The sequence below is a fragment of the Zosterops lateralis genome (assembly GCF_965231275.1).
Source record: "Zosterops lateralis genome assembly, chromosome: 13".
In the NCBI taxonomy this organism is placed as follows: domain Eukaryota; kingdom Metazoa; phylum Chordata; class Aves; order Passeriformes; family Zosteropidae; genus Zosterops; species Zosterops lateralis.
Genome location: NC_139773.1, coordinates 9,909,271 through 9,926,402, shown reverse-complemented (window position 1 = coordinate 9,926,402; position 17,132 = coordinate 9,909,271). Strand labels below are relative to the sequence as shown.

Below are 17,132 nucleotides of genomic sequence, written 5' to 3'. Positions count from 1 at the left end.
ACCCTTGATTATTTTTGTAGATGTTAATATCAAGAGTGCAAACCTATGTCAAATCTTCTTTTTGGGTGACAGGACAACCTTTTTTTTGCTTCTATTCAGTCTGTTGGCAGTGGATTATTTTTCTCCTGTTCCTTTGTAGACATTAATGAGTGTGAGAGAGATGCCTGTGGCAATGGAACCTGCAGGAACACCATTGGCTCCTTCAACTGCCGCTGCAACCTGGGCTTCATCCTGTCCCACAACAACGACTGCATAGGTGAGGAGTGCTGAGCCCAGCACGTGCTCCTGAGACTTTCTGCTCCTAATAAAAATACCATCTTCTAATAATTAGTACCATCTTCTCTTTTGCATGATCTGTGTGATTAAAGACAAAAGCCTATTTTGTCACTCTCAAAAGGGCTCTTTGATTATGCACTGCTCTCTTTTCTAGAGCCGCTTGAATGTTGGCGCAAGATACAGGAACATTTGGATTTTACTCCTGCTCTGACAATTTTGTAATATAGTAATTTCCTCTCACTTGCTTTTGAAATGGGATTGTGTTAGCAGTTACTTTGTTGTTGTGGTGGAAACAGAAATCTCATCTACTCAGTTTCCATTGTTGCTGATGTTTCTGACATATTTCAATGTTCTTTTTCTTAGACGTGGATGAGTGTGCAAGTGGAAATGGAATGCTCTGCAGAAATGGTCAGTGTGTGAACACCATTGGGTCCTTCCAGTGTCTCTGCAATGATGGCTATGAGGTGGCTCTGGATGGAAGGACTTGTGTTGGTGAGTGCTTTCTTTTAGGGTTGAAAAAAATTTCAAACTTTGAGCAGATATGCTTAGTGAAACAGTAGGGTCAGAGAGAACTGTCACACTGCTATCATTGCACCTAGCAGAAGGAAGCAATTGATAAGAGGACAAGAAGATGACTCCTCTCCCACTCCTGAGAAGTTCCACCTTCAGTTTGATGGAATCAAAATTAAAGTTGTCTCAGTCAGAGATTTATTGAGATAACAGCAATTACCTCAAATAAATTGTCTTTCTTTTCTCCTAGATATAAATGAGTGTGCACTGGAGCCTGGAAAATGCGCACCAGGCACGTGTCAGAACTTGGATGGCACATTCAGATGTATCTGTCCTCCTGGATACGTCCTGCAGAATGACAAATGTGAAGGTGTGTACAGAACAGTCCTTTTTCTGTCTCTTTCTTAGCTGCTCACAATTTTTACCTATTTTCTTTGCATTTTAATGTGAGTAATGTTCAGTCTTTTGTGGCAGTCTACAGTTCTGAATCGTAGCCACTAGTAAGTCTCTCACTTCCTAGAAAAGATCTCACCAATATTTGTTTGAACCAGAACTGCTTGCTCTGAACCCTACAAAAATATAACCCCAGGCTATTTCCTTGGTGGTACATTGATGAAGTTTGCCCACTGCCTGAGGATTTGAAAACTAACTGTGAATTTTGCACTTGGATTACTGCTTCCTCTTTCTGTTCTTTTTTGGGGCTTTTTTTGTCAAATATTTTAGATCTTAGTGATGATGTAAATTTGTCCTTTATGTAGTACAGCTGCCAGTGTAAATATTATTATTTCTCATCTCTTTAATTACTTTATTTACAGACATTGATGAGTGTGTGGAACAGCCAGAGATCTGTGCCCTGGGCACATGCAGCAACACTCCAGGCAGTTTCAAATGTCTGTGTCCAGAAGGCTTTGTATTGTCTTCCACAGGAAGGCGATGCCAAGGTAAGTTCATTCCTATTTTCTGGCATTTCAAAATTTGTTTGCTGTTTCATAAAAGCCTTTTTAGCAAGCTGTTTCTAATACAGCAAGAAGGCTCTGGACTCAAACAGTGTTTTTCATAGGGAAAACATGATAATTCTGTAGCTAGGGCCGGGTTCTGTCTTGCCCTAACATCTGTTTTTCATTAAACAGAACACTGCAATAAAAGGGGTGAAGTTAATGTTAAATGCACCAGGTTAAGCAAAGAAATCATGTTGTCCTAAAATTCTTTCTTGCACCCCTTTCTTGTACCCCCTGTTGGGGGTACCTAGACTCTTTGTAGACAGCAACAAGACACAGAGATGGAGCATGACTACAGGCAGGAGACTAAAGGCAGCCTCGCCCTAAAACTTATATTCCCCATAACACTTGTTATATGCTGATCCTCTCTGCAAACATGAGTGGAAAAAAAGATTGTTGGAAAAAATTTGCAAGCAATGTAGTGTGGACAATAAGCACCCATCTGCTTAGGGAAGTCTGAAGTTCTTTTGGTTTCCAGATTACTGCATACACAGCTCAGAGTCTAAACATGGGTGCTAAAAGCTGAATATCTAGTAATTAAAAGCCACAGGTTAGTTTATTTTGTGTATAAAGAATGAGCACAACAAATTAAGGAGTGAATTACTTTAAAGGCTTTGGAAAGGATAAAATAGACACAGTATTAAATGTCCTATACACTGTGCACAGTGGGAACCACTGATGACTAAGACCTTTATAAGGACCTCTGTAGTTTTGCTTGGCACAGAGCAGTTATGCTTGTTGACACCATAGCAAGTTCTTCACTTCACAGTGGGCTAAATGAAATTGTGGTTTTGGTAAAAACGAATCCAACCTGCAGTAAACATTCATCCAAGTCTTCAAACCACCATGGAGTTTGGCACAGTTACTTCACTCAACATCAAGAAAGCATGTTTTAGCTGTGTTTATGTTGCTTGTATAAATGAGGTTTCTTCAGTTTAAGGGTTTTCTTTTCTTCAGGTACAAAGAAAAAAAAAATCACAAAAGCCCACCAAGAAATAAAATCCTAGAAAAGAATGCAGCTCAGTCTTCTACTTTTTAACATAGGCCACTGTTCCACACAATGTCAGAGGAAAAGGCACACTTGTGTATGAACTTCAAAAGGGCTTCTCTCCATGCCCTAAAGAGGACTGTTCTTTTTTCAAGCATCTCAGGCCAAACAAAGTTTTTTTTTTTTTAAACTTCCCATTACCTAGGACTTTGTTAAAACCTGGACATTGCCCAGCATTGATGCTGCAGCCGGAAAACTGGATTATGGAGCAGCTGCTTCCATAACTGCCCTGCTGCTGTCCCCCTGCCAGCACTGAGAGCTGCCAGCTCCCTGCCTGCTGGATGCTTGTGGTCTGTGATCTCAGCTCTGTCCAGCATCCTGGTTACCCAGCTTCAGGGAATAAAATGTAGTGCCACAGGGAGAGTTTGTTTTGTTTGTGTGTACCTCCGGAAGAATGAGGAAGGAAAGGTCTGTTGAAAATTGCCTCTCATTTTAGCACTACACAATATGGTAATTGCAAGTTGATGAAAATGTCTTGACTTGAGTGGTTCTTACTAGTAATAGAATAATATAAATTCATGAGGCAATGTTCAGTTTTTTGAAAGAGGAGCGAGGATAAGAGGGACAGTACAGCCCTTCTCATTTCTACTGGACCAAAGTGCAAACCCCTTGCTTTTCCATGCCTGAAGAAGGAAACTGTCCCATAGCTTTTCTTTACTGAGGTAGGGAGCTTCCCTCCTTATTCAAACCTTCCAGAGCCAGAGACAATGATGGTCCCTATTAACAGAGCTAGATGGAAGTTGGGTGTTTTGGTGGAGAGTATCCTGTAATTTTGCGGTTAACACTTCTTAAATGAAAATTGTGCCAAGGTTACCCTAACTGCTCATAACAAGTTTTTCTCTATGCAGATCTGAGAGTCAGCTACTGCTTTACCAAGTTTGAAGATGGGAAGTGTTCTGTGCCGAAGTCCCGAAACCACTCCAAACAAGAATGTTGCTGTGCCTTAAAGGGGCAGGGATGGGGAGATCCATGTGAGCTCTGCCCAGAGGAAGCAGATGGTGGGTTATTGACTAACTTACCATACTGCCTCTCTGAACTGAAGGGAGATTGGGATTCTTATTAGAAAGAATTTTGAAAAATAATTTTCTAAAGGTGTTTAACCCTAGTAATTTTCATAGGTCTCTGTAAAGTAGATACCATTGCAGTCTAAAAATCTACATCCCTTGAATAGTCAGATATCAAACATATTCTTTCTTTGTTTTTAGATTTGTTACAGTGTTTAGGTGCTGGGTTTTTGCTATTTTGCTATGGAGGTATCACATATAGAAAGTGGAAAGCAGCAAGTAGGTCCTTGATAGGCTCTGAGTAGTAATTCCTGCAAGACAAAATGGAATTCTTCTAATAGTAAATAGATATAGGAAGAGGTGCCATAAACATGAAATCTAATTAAAATAAAATACTTAACTAGATCTGCATCTAAATTTTGTTATTAAGAAAATGTAAATTTGCAGTCTTATCAATATGAATGACTTGCATTCAAAATGGCAGGCCGTAACAAATATACAAATATACAAATAACAGAATGCAGGCCTTAAGGAAAGAAAGCTTGCCTGGACCACTGCTAAAGAAACACTTTCCTTTGTTAGTATCCTTTTTAAGACTGAATGACTTGACATCAAGCAATTCAACAGGCCTCTGTAGCATCGTGGTGCAATTTGCTGACTGGACTTTAATTTGTGCTGACAAATGCGGTTAACAGCATTACTGGTTTCAGCAATACATGAGTGCAGTTCATTTCATTCATTAGTCATGTAGATGCTTTGCAGAAAATCCTCACAAAAGCCAAGGTTAGAAAAGAGAATTAGAAGTGCCAGTTGCAATATTTCTCCTAGGCCTATTGCCTGTGTGTGTTTCATTCCATTGACATGGGCCATGTGAACCAAAGTCAGTTGAAAAGCACAGCTTATGTTGCAGCATTTCCTTGAAGTGTCAGCACATGTATTTTTCACAGTCCAAACTCTCCCAAAGGATGTCAAGGCCCTTTTTCTCATCTTTTAAAAAATAAATAGCTTTAAGATAGCTGAGTCTGGATTAAATTATACCTTCTTCAGAAAATGTAGGGAATTTTACTTTTACAACAGAGAAAAATGCAATCACTGCTACTGATACTTCTAAAATAGAAATGCTGCATTAGTTTGTTTCTTAAGGAAGTTAAATATTGCTAATTATTCATGGGATTTTATACATATGCATACAAGCAATTGGATAAAATGTAAAGCAAACATACACTTTTTGCATGAATATAGAGTGATAAGTTTATACATTTGCATACTTTTTTTCTGGACCTGAACATGAGGAGGATGAACTGGTAGAAGTGGTTTTGTGTAGTTTGTGCAGAATGCTGATTGCCAAGATAGAATTTAACATATGGTTTGATTTTTTGGGGTTTTTTTCAGAGGCATTCAGACAGATTTGTCCATTTGGAATTGGCATCCTTGTTGGACCTGGTGATGCAAGGCTGGGTAAGTGCCTGAACTGCACAGTGCCACTTTTGCATCAGTGTCCCTTTTCCACCAATAAGCCATTCTCCATTTCAATTGAGAAATATCACCTCTGCAAATTTCCCAAAGCCATGAATTGTGGAAAGTACTATGCCTTTTATCTTTTCCAATTTTTCATACTGATGTCAGATTCCAGCTTGAATATCTCAAATATCAGAAATTAGACTTCTTTTAGAGCTAGGAAACTTATGTAGGATCTAGAGAATGGATCTAATGTCACGTAGCATGCTTGTCTTTTCTTATACAATATGTGTAGCCTGTTTACAGTAAATGGTTTTAATCCTCCAGAAGTGCAAACCACAGTTTCCCAGATCACTTCAGTACATTCTGTTCTCTCCCAAGACAAACAGCACTTCAGCCTTATTGGCAAAAGTTTGCATTTAAGGAGCACTGGATGACTACTGCTTTTCATATTTGCTGCTCTCCCTGTAGCCCCAGTCAGAGAGGTTTATATCTGACATTTAGAATCAGTTTCTTTTCTGCATTCTGAAAGCTGACCTGCAAAACAAATTCTGTGCCCTAATCCTGATATGTCAGAATTTAAATATTAGTATTTTTTCTGATCTCAGAAATGTTTCTTGCCAGAACACTTATTCTTTGAGAGAAGTCTAAAAGCACATGAAGCCAGTTGTACTTACTCTGTTGTTTGTATTTCTGGTTAAGATGTGGATGAGTGCCTTGATCCTGATAACTGTAAATTTGGGCAGTGTATCAACACAGATGGGTCTTTCCGCTGTGAGTGTCCGTATGGTTACATCCTACAAGGTGCAGAATGTGTGGGTAAGTATAGCTGTTCCAGCTTCCATTTTAAAGGTTCTCCTGAGTTACTAACCGTGGCATTAAGGAGCAGTGGGGTTGTTTTATTCTACACTGTGGAGTCTTCATCCCTGCTAGTGCTTAAAACCTGCCAGGGCAGGGCCTGAGCAATCTGATCCAAGTTGGTCCTGCTCTGGCTGGGTGTTTGACCTTGATAACCTCTAGCAATCCCAAACTATTTCAGGAGTCTGGTTCTTATCTGGTTCTTATTCAGTACTTTTAGTGAGTTCTTACATTTTCTATTTTTCTGGTTGTACATCAACAACATAGATTTTTTATCATTTTGGTTGAGTATAACCATGTATTCTTGCCTTGGTCTAACAATTTGCAGATACTGATGAATGTGCTGTTGGAAACCCATGCGGAAATGGAACTTGCAGGAATGTGATAGGAGGCTTTGAATGCACATGTGTAGAAGGATTTGAGCCTGGGCCAATGATGACCTGTGAAGGTGAGACTCCCTTGTGCTAAGGACTGTTGTAATTGTGTTCCCTGATTTTGAAAACAGCTGAGGGGAGTAGAGCAGCTTTAAAAATAAAATATGGACACTTGGAACAATACCTCTATATCTGAAATGGGAAAATGGGCTCCTCCTTCCTGTATCCAGCTTGAACTGTAGTGTGTTTTTCTGACTGGAGCTGGGGTGAACAGACTTTCAGGTGGAATCTACTAAGGGACTGCCCAGAGAGGAGCATGTTGGGGTGCAGTCTCTTCAGAACAGTTCCCAGAAGTTCTGCTTACTGTGTGTACAGTTTTTGCCTACTTCCTTGAGTGAAGAGACTCACTGTGGCTGGTGAAGATAGGAAATGGGCTGCTTGAGTGGGTTAGGGAAGAAACAAGGAACAAATGAGAAAATACAAATACATTACTCAACAAATACCATGGTACCCCTAGGTTGAATATTTTTCATGCTTTGGTGTTCTATTTCAAAAATTAAAATTTGAAAATGCACAAAGAGAAGTAAGGAAGATCAGAGGTATAGAAGGGACACTCAAAAAACATTAGAATTTTTCAGTGTGGAAAATGTGGTTGAAGAGTAATATGATTTTATAAAGCCACAAGTGGTAAAAGTACCAAAAATAGAGGGACCATGTTAGACAAACCAAAGCAAACATTATTATATGCATGGTACTTATTTAAGTTGTGGAGCCCTTTGCTGCAGAATATTAGTGAGGCCACAAGTATAAATTGACCCAGAAAGAGATTATACAAATTGGTGTGGGAGTCCATCAGTGGAAATTAAGCTTGGTTGGATAGTTTGGTTGTGGCTTTTGACTGTGGAAGTCCTTAAACTGAAAGGCTGTACTGGGGGAAAGATCTCATACATGATGTTTGAGGTTTTTAATATTCATCTCCTCCTGTTACAGCCAGGGAGAGGAGAATGTCCTAGGACGTTCTGACACTGTCCTCTGACTTGACACAGCTGTTCCTAAATTATCTGTTACAATCTATTTCTTTGCAAGCCCATGCAAAAGAATGCTTCTATTTTTGCATAAGATTGCATTATTTTTACATACAGTTAGAGCTTCATTCACTTCCTTGTGGAATTTGGGTAAAAGCTCAAATTTCAGAGGAGGAGCTAGCAGAGTGCATAAACATCACTATATAGCAGTAATTACTCAAGTAGTCCAGGCCATATGGAAATGCACTTCAAAATAATGTTTCTAGTTGTTTTATAGAATTCATGAAGTTTATGAAGAAGCTGAATTAGTGCATGTAGAATTTAAATAACCAATCAAAAAACCCTGAACCTAGATGTGGAAAAGATACAGTTTTAACTGAGCAAGTATTTTGGCAGCATGGATCTGGAAATTATTTCCATTGGCTGCTTGCTGTTGAACTTACTGAAACTTCAGGTAGCTGTGCAAACATCCTGGTGTGTCTCCTGCCTGCTGCTCTACAGAAATCCATGAAGAATAGAAACAAGGATCCCCAACTATGAAAATCTAGTTCTCAGTAAACTGGGATCTGTGGTATTGCCTGTACCTAAAACCTGTGCACTCAATTCTGCTGATTTTTACACAAGTGTTTCCCTTCCCCCACGGTCTTTGTCCCTCCCAATGCAGATGTCAATGAGTGCATTCAGAACCCTCTGCTCTGCGCCTTCCGCTGCGTGAACACTTTTGGATCCTACGAGTGCAAGTGCCCCGGGGGGTACGTGCTGCGGGAGGACCGGAGAATGTGCAGAGGTAAATAAAGCTCCCATCAGACTCTCTCAGTTAGGAGATAATGATTTCAGTTCCTGCAGGGGCAGGGCTCTGACTCACTGCACTATTGGGCCAGAGTTTTAATCCCAGGAAGTAACTGAGTCAGAAAGAATTTGGGATGAAATTCTATGGTTTGCATTATGCACTTGATTGTACTAGGCCTGTCCTGCCAGTAAATTTATACATCTGCCTAAAGTGAGGTCATATCAGATGATGTGGTTTTGTCTTGCCCTAAAAATGGGCATTTGGGAGAAATCAATTTGCTCAAGGCTAGTATATTTTATGGTTGGTTTAGAACAATAAATGTATGTGTAGGGTTTGATTATGATTGAGATTCCAAAGTCAGAATTTACTATTCCGAATTTCCAGGATCATGTCTCTATATAATAAAGTCTAAACCTTGTGTTTTAGATCAGAATGAGTGTGAAGAAGGAATTCACGACTGTGACTCAAAACAGATGGAATGCAAAAACCTAATTGGCACCTATATGTGTATCTGTGGGCCTGGTTATCAGCGCAGACCAGATGGGGAAGGCTGCATAGGTAGGTGACACTGAAGTGTTGAAGCTCTTGAAATACACAGTTCCTCAGCAAGGCTAAATATATTGGATTTAATGAGGTGTTAAGAAACTCAGGGGCAGAATTGCACAGCTACTTGTGTAATGGATCTATTGGTGCTCCACACACTTGGTGTTGCTGTTCAGGGGTACCTGTCTGTGGGCAGTAAGTAGAAAATCTGGGTGTGGGTGTCTCTACAGTCAGTTTGTACTGCTGAATGGTCTGAGGGAGGAAGGTGAGGATTTGGGTTGGTTGCTGTAGGCTTGTTTATCTCTGCTAGCATGAATGAGAGTAGATCTGATTTTTTAAAAATCTTGCGTGGCATTCAGAAGTGCAGCTGTTACTATGAAAAATTTTGAAAACCAGTGAGGAATGTACTGCAGATATAATATATATAACAATTGTGAGCTAGATGGCCATCTTTCCTCTGAAAATTGAATTAAGAAACGTTAAAAATATAAGAAAAATAAAAAATTGCAAGTTTAACCAGGCAGAATGCACAGCATAGGAGTTCCATACCAATTTCTTACCTACATTTATCTAATAATGGACTTTATTTTTGTCATAAAATTTCAAAACTGCAGATGAGAATGAATGTCAGACCAAACCTGGGCTCTGTGAGAACGGCCGCTGTGTGAACACGGTGGGGAGTTACAGGTGTGAGTGCAACGAGGGATTCACGGTCAGCGACACCCAGGACGAGTGCCTTGGTAAGTCCCAGTGCACACCTGAATGAGCTGCCACTTGTATAGCAGCAATGAGGGCTGAAATTAAACTGAGAAATGTATGTTGAAAAAACACACTCTTGAATTTAAGTACCTTTGGGAAGGGGCCTTCATATGTAAGTGTCCTCTCACAAGTTCCTTCTTCCCATCCTCACCATATCCCTGCCTCAGTCCAGCTGAGTGACTTGCTCTGAAAGCTGACAGTTCCATGGTTTCAGTCAGCCAGGAACTCCTCTGACATTCTTTTGGTCCTGATTTTCAGGCAGTCCTTTTTCTCTAGGTTTAAACAGAAACATACACTTTTATAAGCATATTGTAACTTCTTGTCTTCCACCTTTTGCTAAATTTCTTGTCTTTGTTTCCCTTAGATGTCATTCTCTCGTTCTTACTGCTGGTAGTCTTTCACTCTCAATTCTGCAGTCTCAGGGTGAAGTATGCCCTTTCTGTTACATTTCTGACTAAATTCCAAACATCTCACGACCCTCTGGAATTCACCATTAGGATTCTCTATGATGCACAATTTGTCTTCCAGACAACAGGGAGGGCTACTGCTTCACTGAAGTCTTGCAGAGCATGTGCCAGATTGGATCGAGCAACAGGAACGCTGTCACCAAGTCCGAATGCTGCTGTGACGGTGGCCGAGGCTGGGGGCAGAACTGTGAGGTCTGTCCCTTCCCTGGCACTGTGGCCTTCAAGAAGCTTTGCCCTCATGGCCGAGGATACACATCCAGTGGAGCAGGTACTTTTCATGAAATGATCTTTTACACAATGCCAAATTAATGATAAACTATAAACTCTCTTTTTGCGTATTTGAACACTGTAATGTCCTAAATGTTTTGGATATCAGCTGGAATTTTCTGAGATTTTTCATGTTGACTGAATATAGTCCTTTGGGAGGAAGGTGCACAGCCAAAGGCCCTGGATGATGAGGCATCCATCCCATCTTGGCAGATACTTGCCTTGTGTCCTGGTTGTCTGACACGCACTGAAATGGGAATTTGCACTCTCACATTTGAGTGTGTTGCAGGCACACATTGAGAGCTATTTGGGTACATGAAGGCAAAGTGATGTTTGATTTGTGAAGGCTGATAAATGATCAGCTCCAGTTATTCCCTTCCACTTACAGCTTGTTCATTGCATAAAAAAGTTAGATTAATGCTCCATTCTGTATTTTTCCACTTACTATTTCTCCTTAAATCTGTGCAATATTTCACTATTTTATCTAAATATTTTATGTATAGTGTGGGTTTCTCTGTGTCAGGTCGCAAGAATCTATTGAAGCTGTACAAAATCAGTTTCGTTCCATTGAGAACTAACTCTTTTTTAATTGCAGATATTGATGAGTGCAAGGTTATTCATGACGTCTGCCGCAATGGGGAGTGCATCAATGAGAGGGGAACTTACCATTGTATTTGCAATCCGGGCTATACTACAGATGTCACTGGCACTCTTTGTATTGGTAGGCTTTTCATGGTGGTGTTTATATATAAAGCTTATTACTAAGAGAGGACTTGAAGAAGGAAATAGAAAGATTTTGAAAAATGAGAAAATAAGATGTCACCTGTTGATGCTTTGGGGATTTGGATTTCCTTCTGATCTGTCCTGAACATTTTGTAAAATATTATCACAAATCTTGATTACCAGCACTGAGGTATCTGGTTTTGCTTCTTGTAGACCTGAATGAATGCAATGAGTCTCCAAAACCTTGCAATTTCATCTGCAAAAACACAGAGGGGAGCTACCAGTGTTCATGTCCTAAAGGATACATCCTGCAAGAAGATGGGAGAAGCTGCAAAGGTAAAAATAAAAAAAAATATAAATTATTGCAGAAACTGTGTTTCACAGGCAAAAATAATTGCAAGGACATTTAAATTATGCAAATCTATCTCATTGATTCATGTGAATATTTCCACTAAAGACAGGGGAAGTGGCCTGCACAGGATGGAGCTGGTATTTCAGTTAATTCCTTGTTAATTTGAATGAACAACAGATTGACAGGAATTTTTGCAGGCAGCAGGATGGCAGCTGATCTTAAAAGATTTTGTAATTAATAATATTAATTAATTAATTAATTAAGAAGATTGTTCTTCTTTTGGTAAGCCTGTTAGTTTAAGCCATATAATTCAATGATAAATGAATCTTATTGGATGCAAAGATGACCGTGGTCTGCAGTGCATTTCCCAGCATCAACAGGATTTTTACCTATCACTTTTGCAGCATGCTGGATAAGGCATATCAGTGCAGGAGAGATTTTGGAATATTCATTAGAATTCCATACGTTTATGTGTCTTGGTAACTAAGATTTGACAAATTAGAGCAGCAATTCCAAATTTGGCATGGAGAAGGACAGCGTACTTTGTTGTTAGCATTTCAATATTTCTTCTGGAGTAATAGTGTTCTTCAGTGCAAGGCCATTTTCTGGTCTGACAGGTCTCATGAAGATGGTGACTTCCCATTTATTGACTGAGCAGACATTTATTATATCACAGCAGCTCTCAGACAGATGAGAGTGTCTGAAATTCAGTGCTAGCATGGGCACTGTGTAGCTCCAAAGTCCCATTCATTAAATGTGAGGTTTCATGTAAGAGGAACTGGAAACCAGCGTGGAAAGCAAGATGTAAATTCTAAAGGCTTTTTTTGCTGTTATTTATTTGTAATCATTTCTTTCTGAGTCCAGGGAACATAAGTGAAAGATGTTTTCTTGGTTTTTTTTAGATCTTGATGAATGCGCAACAAAGCAGCACAACTGCCAGTTCCTTTGTGTCAACACTATTGGGGGATTCACTTGCAAATGTCCTCCTGGATTCACTCAACACCATACAGCCTGCATTGGTAGGTAATGTGGGAAGGCAGATACAAATTTGGGATTTATTATTGACCCTTACTCCAGAAGTAAAGTAGCAAGGAGGTAAAATCATCTTCCTGAGGAACCAAATGGAAACAGGTCAGATTCTGATTCTAATCCCACCAGAGATGCAAAGAGGCTCCTTCCTCCTACCTTCCCTTGCTTTCATAATCTGTCTTTGAGTTTCGCACTTGCAAGAACCAGCCAGTGAAAACAACACTTTGTAATTCTTACCTTACCCTTTCTTAGACATTGAGTGGAAAAACAGTTCTATCTCTCTTTTTGTATCTCATTGAAATCATGTCAAGGCGTCTTGAAACAGCTATGAAATACACATTTCTGCAGTTGTCTTCTGAACACATACCCATGGGGCCTGTGGGGTATATGGAGATGTTAAACTAAACTACTTCCTCCTGCAAAACACACTTTCTGCTCTGCAAGCTGGATCCTGTTTCTGTGTCAGTTTGATGATTCTGTGGTATTGGTGTGAATTTGGAGGTTTTTGGAGACCAAAACATCAAATTCCATATTCTTGGTGAAGAAAAGAAAGTTTCTTGTTGTATTACTTTTGTGTTTCCAAATTCAAAAGAAGGCAGTGTAAACTGTCCTGTAATGCAAAGTGAGAAAACCTGGGAGGGCAGTGTTACTGTGTTACCTGTGTTACTGGTGTGCCTTTACCTCCTGCCATCATTAGCATGGCCAAAACATCAGCTTTGAAGTGACAACTACAAACTAACACTGAGCTTTGGTTTCCCTCAGACAACAACGAGTGTGCTACCGAGATCAATATTTGTGGGGCAAAGGGCATTTGCCAGAATACACCAGGAAGTTTTGTTTGTGAGTGTCAACGTGGCTTCTCACTTGATCAGACTGGGCAGAGCTGTGAAGGTGAGTACAACACAATGCATTTTCCTTCTCTTGCTTCCTTAATCTTCTTTCAGCCATACTGTCACCCAAGGAAAGACCTATAGAGTAAGCACCAAAATCTACAGAAGCAAGCATGTGTAGGTTGAAGCAAGGGAGGAGCCTACAGAAATTTAGCAACAAGGCAGTATTCCTCTTCATTGGCCAGAAAAATTGGATATATTGTGCGATTCTAAAGAGCTAGAAAGATATTTTCTGAGGAGATGTAGCCTGGAATGTTTTGGTTTAAGTGTCCTAAGTTCAGTGAACCTCTTTTGAATCCTGCATAGATTTCTGAGGAAATCAAGGACAGGAAGTCTTGCATCTCCAAGGTGACCTACTAAAGAGAGAGTTCAAGGGCTGTAGACTTATTCCTCTGGGTCCTTAGAGCCTTCTCCTGGGACAGAGTTAGGATTGTTTTGTAAAAAGGTATCCTGGGATTTTGGGGTTGGATGCCTGGGTAAAAGCAAGGGTCTGTCTGCTGTGGAGCTGGGACCCATAGGAAGCCATTAGGGATCCCATATACAAATGGCTTTCTGCTGTCTGCTCCATAGCAGAATGCAAAACCTGAAAATTTTTGCTGCATATGAGAGCTTTCCATGGTTTTCAGCCCTATATTACTTGCTGTGAGGCCACAAATCCAAATCCAGAAGGCCCAAAGTGGTCACATTTTTGGAAGATCCTGAAATATACCTATATATATGATAAACAAATATATATTATTATTTTAACATATTTCCAAATACAGCATAATTTAAGTTTCTCTCCCAAAACTCAGAGTGTGTTTCACCCTTTTAGATGTTGATGAATGTGATGGCAACCACCGGTGTCAGCATGGCTGCCAAAATATAATTGGAGGATACAGGTGCAGCTGCCCACAAGGATATCTCCAGCATTACCAGTGGAACCAATGTGTTGGCAAGTCACTTTCGTAAATTTATACATTAAAATGCATGTTACTTTTGTTAGCAGAAAGAAGTGAAGGGCAATGGTGCAATTTGCCATTCTTTCTTTTTCTGATGATAATTTGCAAAGTTCAGCAGAGTTTCATTACAAGTGGTGTCTCCTGTAAAAGCAGAGTGGGTATGAAGCCCACAGTAGCCCATGTCCTGGTTCAAGAAGTGTTTAATCACAAAACTCTCCTTGAGGGTGCTAGAGGTTGTATTGACTTTGAGGAAATTCATGTTACTCATGTATTTTGTGATCTGAGCAAAGGAAATCTTACTCAGCTCTGCAATGGTCTCTGCTTGGACAAAGGTCATATTTGAGCAAACCTGTAGCTATCTGTCTAAAGGTGCTTGTGCAGAGTCTCAGGATTCCAAAAGTGTTTTTTTCTTTTTCTTAATATTTTTTTCTTCTGAAACTCATCCAAAATATGGGAATTAATCTCACTAGTGTCCCCTTTCTTGCTGCTGTGGAGCGGGGTGAAGTGAGCATATCTGTACTTGGTGCAGTAACTTCCAGTGGGCCAAACAAGCATTTCTGACGTTGGTATAGTTGCTGTGAGATGTGATAAACACAAACATCACTCTGAGTTAATGGCAAACTCTTACAGCCTCTGGGAACACAGAATTCAGCCCCAAGTTTTAATACCTGGTGGTCTCCACATGTTCACATTGTACTTTCTGTAACTGTATATTCTTAAGATATTTATCTAGATCTACTGGGTGTACCACAGGGGAAGAATCCATGTACTTGCTTTTTCCGTGACAATTCCTTCATATTCCTTGGCAATCCCAACTCTGCAAACAGTTTGTGTCTTTTTTAGCCTATTTAATGAATCGTTCAGGGATTTTTTATGTTGCTGCAACACATTTAGATAATCACTGAAGAATGCTTTGGTTCCTCCCATGTCTTGTGCTGTCTGTGACTGCATCCCCTGGCCAGGCACTTCCACAGTACACCACATTGTGAATCAGGCTTCAAGAAGCAGAGACTTTGCTTTTAAACAAAGAACAAAGAGCCACATTGTTTGGAAAAAGATAATAATGCTCTGATGTATTACTTATTCTCCTGTAACCTGGATGTTGAGGTCAGAGATGCTGCCCTGAACTTCCCAAATGAAGTTTCTTATGTGTGCGCACACACCCACAATGCACATACGCATCTATCACAGAAAATAGGGAACAATAATATTCAGAACTCTTAAAAGCAATTTGCCACATCAGACATCAAAAATCAGACCAGGTTCATTACAAAAAGTAGCCATTTTCAGTAAATAAGCCTGAACTGACCTCAAACTCCTACAGTGCCACCCTTTGGAACTTTGGAAAAGGACTGGTTCAGGATATAGTAGTCTTTTATATCTACAGCTGCTTTTATTTTTACTTTACTACTTCCCGTATCTTATCTATGTCTAATATTTAAATGTAAGTGTGAAGGGAGGAATTTTTGCTGTCTGGAAAAAGTGTGAGAGCTTGATTCCTTACTCTTTTTCCTTTAATGTTGAATAGCACTATGAACAAGGGATTACTTGACCAGATTGTTGGCTGTAAAAAGTTTTATTCCTCTCAGTTATTTCTGGGAAAAAAGTTATTTCTCTGTTTTGCTGCTCTCCAGAGCATGAGGCTGACATGGCATGAAACATCTTCTGTAGAGTAGCCCCAGTGTTGCTGTTGTGTGGTTGTAGTCATCTCCCAGGTACCACTGCCCCAGCCAAAGGGGAGGACAGGCCCAGTTGTCTGTGTCCATCTGAGGTGGCAGCACACTCAGCCAAGCAGGATCTGTACAAGGGGTAGGCTGGACTGTACCTGGGTAAAGTTAACGTGGTATATTCTGCTTCTTTTCCAGATGAAAACGAATGTCTCAGTGCACACATTTGTGGAGGAGCATCCTGCCACAATACTTTGGGAAGCTATAAATGTATGTGCCCCACTGGATTTCAGTATGAGCAGTTTAGTGGAGGTTGCCAAGATATCAATGAATGCGGTTCTGCACAAGCCCCATGCAGCTATGGTTGTTCAAACACTGAAGGTGGCTACGTCTGTGGATGTCCACCAGGTTACTTCAGAATAGGACAAGGGTAAGGGATTCTCATTTTAAACTAACAGATACCAAGGGGACACAGTCCACTCCTTTCTTTGCAGTGTGGAGCAGCAGAACCAGGGGGATTGTCAGCAATTAAGGAGGGATAGGATTGGGAAGGTGCTCAAGAGTTGGCTGCACCTACTGATTTTGGAGATTTGAGGGGGGTGGGGAAATGTAACCGTGGAGAGGGAGGGGTTTATTGTTTGAAACTGAGATTTGGTCTGGGCTATCAGGTCCAATCCTCTAAACTACTGCTTTCACCTCTCCTGTATACCCCAGCAACCTGCCAAGTCCTCTGAGCTTGGCACTTGGGAGCTTACACTCCTTGCTGTAATTCACTTGTCTCCTTAAAGAAGAACAAAACAAACATTAATAATAACACCCCCTACCAGCTGTGAAAAGAAATTACATTATACAAGAGGTTTCACCTGCTAGTTGGAATAACAACTCTGCATGCTCTTAGGTTCTTGTATGTTCCATATTCTTCTGTGTTTCAAATTAATATTTTTTTAAATAAATGTCTACTTTATCAATAAAACCAACTTTCCCTTGCCCCAGTGGGTGTGTTAGGGGTGTAAATCATATAGGACCAAAAAACCCAAATGGAAACCAGAAAGATTGGTTTAAATTTTGTAAGTGACTAAGAGTTTTGGGATGCATTATGAAAGACCTCAGTTCTCAGATTTTTCAGCAGTTGTTGAAAATTGATCTCTTTAAA

General features: G+C 40.1%; 1 protein-coding gene across 1 annotated transcript in view; it reads left to right on the top strand.

Moving 5' to 3' along the window:
• Nucleotides 1-17,132, top strand: part of FBN1 (fibrillin 1) — a 142,470-nt gene that overhangs the window by 121,744 nt on the left and 3,594 nt on the right. The window contains exons 46-63 of the mRNA XM_083870574.1: nucleotides 140-256; nucleotides 640-768; nucleotides 1,037-1,156; nucleotides 1,602-1,727; nucleotides 3,681-3,830; nucleotides 5,229-5,294; nucleotides 5,997-6,113; nucleotides 6,481-6,600; nucleotides 8,216-8,338; nucleotides 8,768-8,899; nucleotides 9,499-9,624; nucleotides 10,172-10,378; nucleotides 10,973-11,098; nucleotides 11,314-11,436; nucleotides 12,355-12,471; nucleotides 13,244-13,372; nucleotides 14,186-14,305; nucleotides 16,178-16,409. Of these exons, the coding sequence (XP_083726700.1) occupies nucleotides 140-256; nucleotides 640-768; nucleotides 1,037-1,156; nucleotides 1,602-1,727; nucleotides 3,681-3,830; nucleotides 5,229-5,294; nucleotides 5,997-6,113; nucleotides 6,481-6,600; nucleotides 8,216-8,338; nucleotides 8,768-8,899; nucleotides 9,499-9,624; nucleotides 10,172-10,378; nucleotides 10,973-11,098; nucleotides 11,314-11,436; nucleotides 12,355-12,471; nucleotides 13,244-13,372; nucleotides 14,186-14,305; nucleotides 16,178-16,409 (2,380 nt within the window). The remainder of the gene's footprint in view (nucleotides 1-139; nucleotides 257-639; nucleotides 769-1,036; nucleotides 1,157-1,601; nucleotides 1,728-3,680; nucleotides 3,831-5,228; nucleotides 5,295-5,996; nucleotides 6,114-6,480; nucleotides 6,601-8,215; nucleotides 8,339-8,767; nucleotides 8,900-9,498; nucleotides 9,625-10,171; nucleotides 10,379-10,972; nucleotides 11,099-11,313; nucleotides 11,437-12,354; nucleotides 12,472-13,243; nucleotides 13,373-14,185; nucleotides 14,306-16,177; nucleotides 16,410-17,132) is intronic.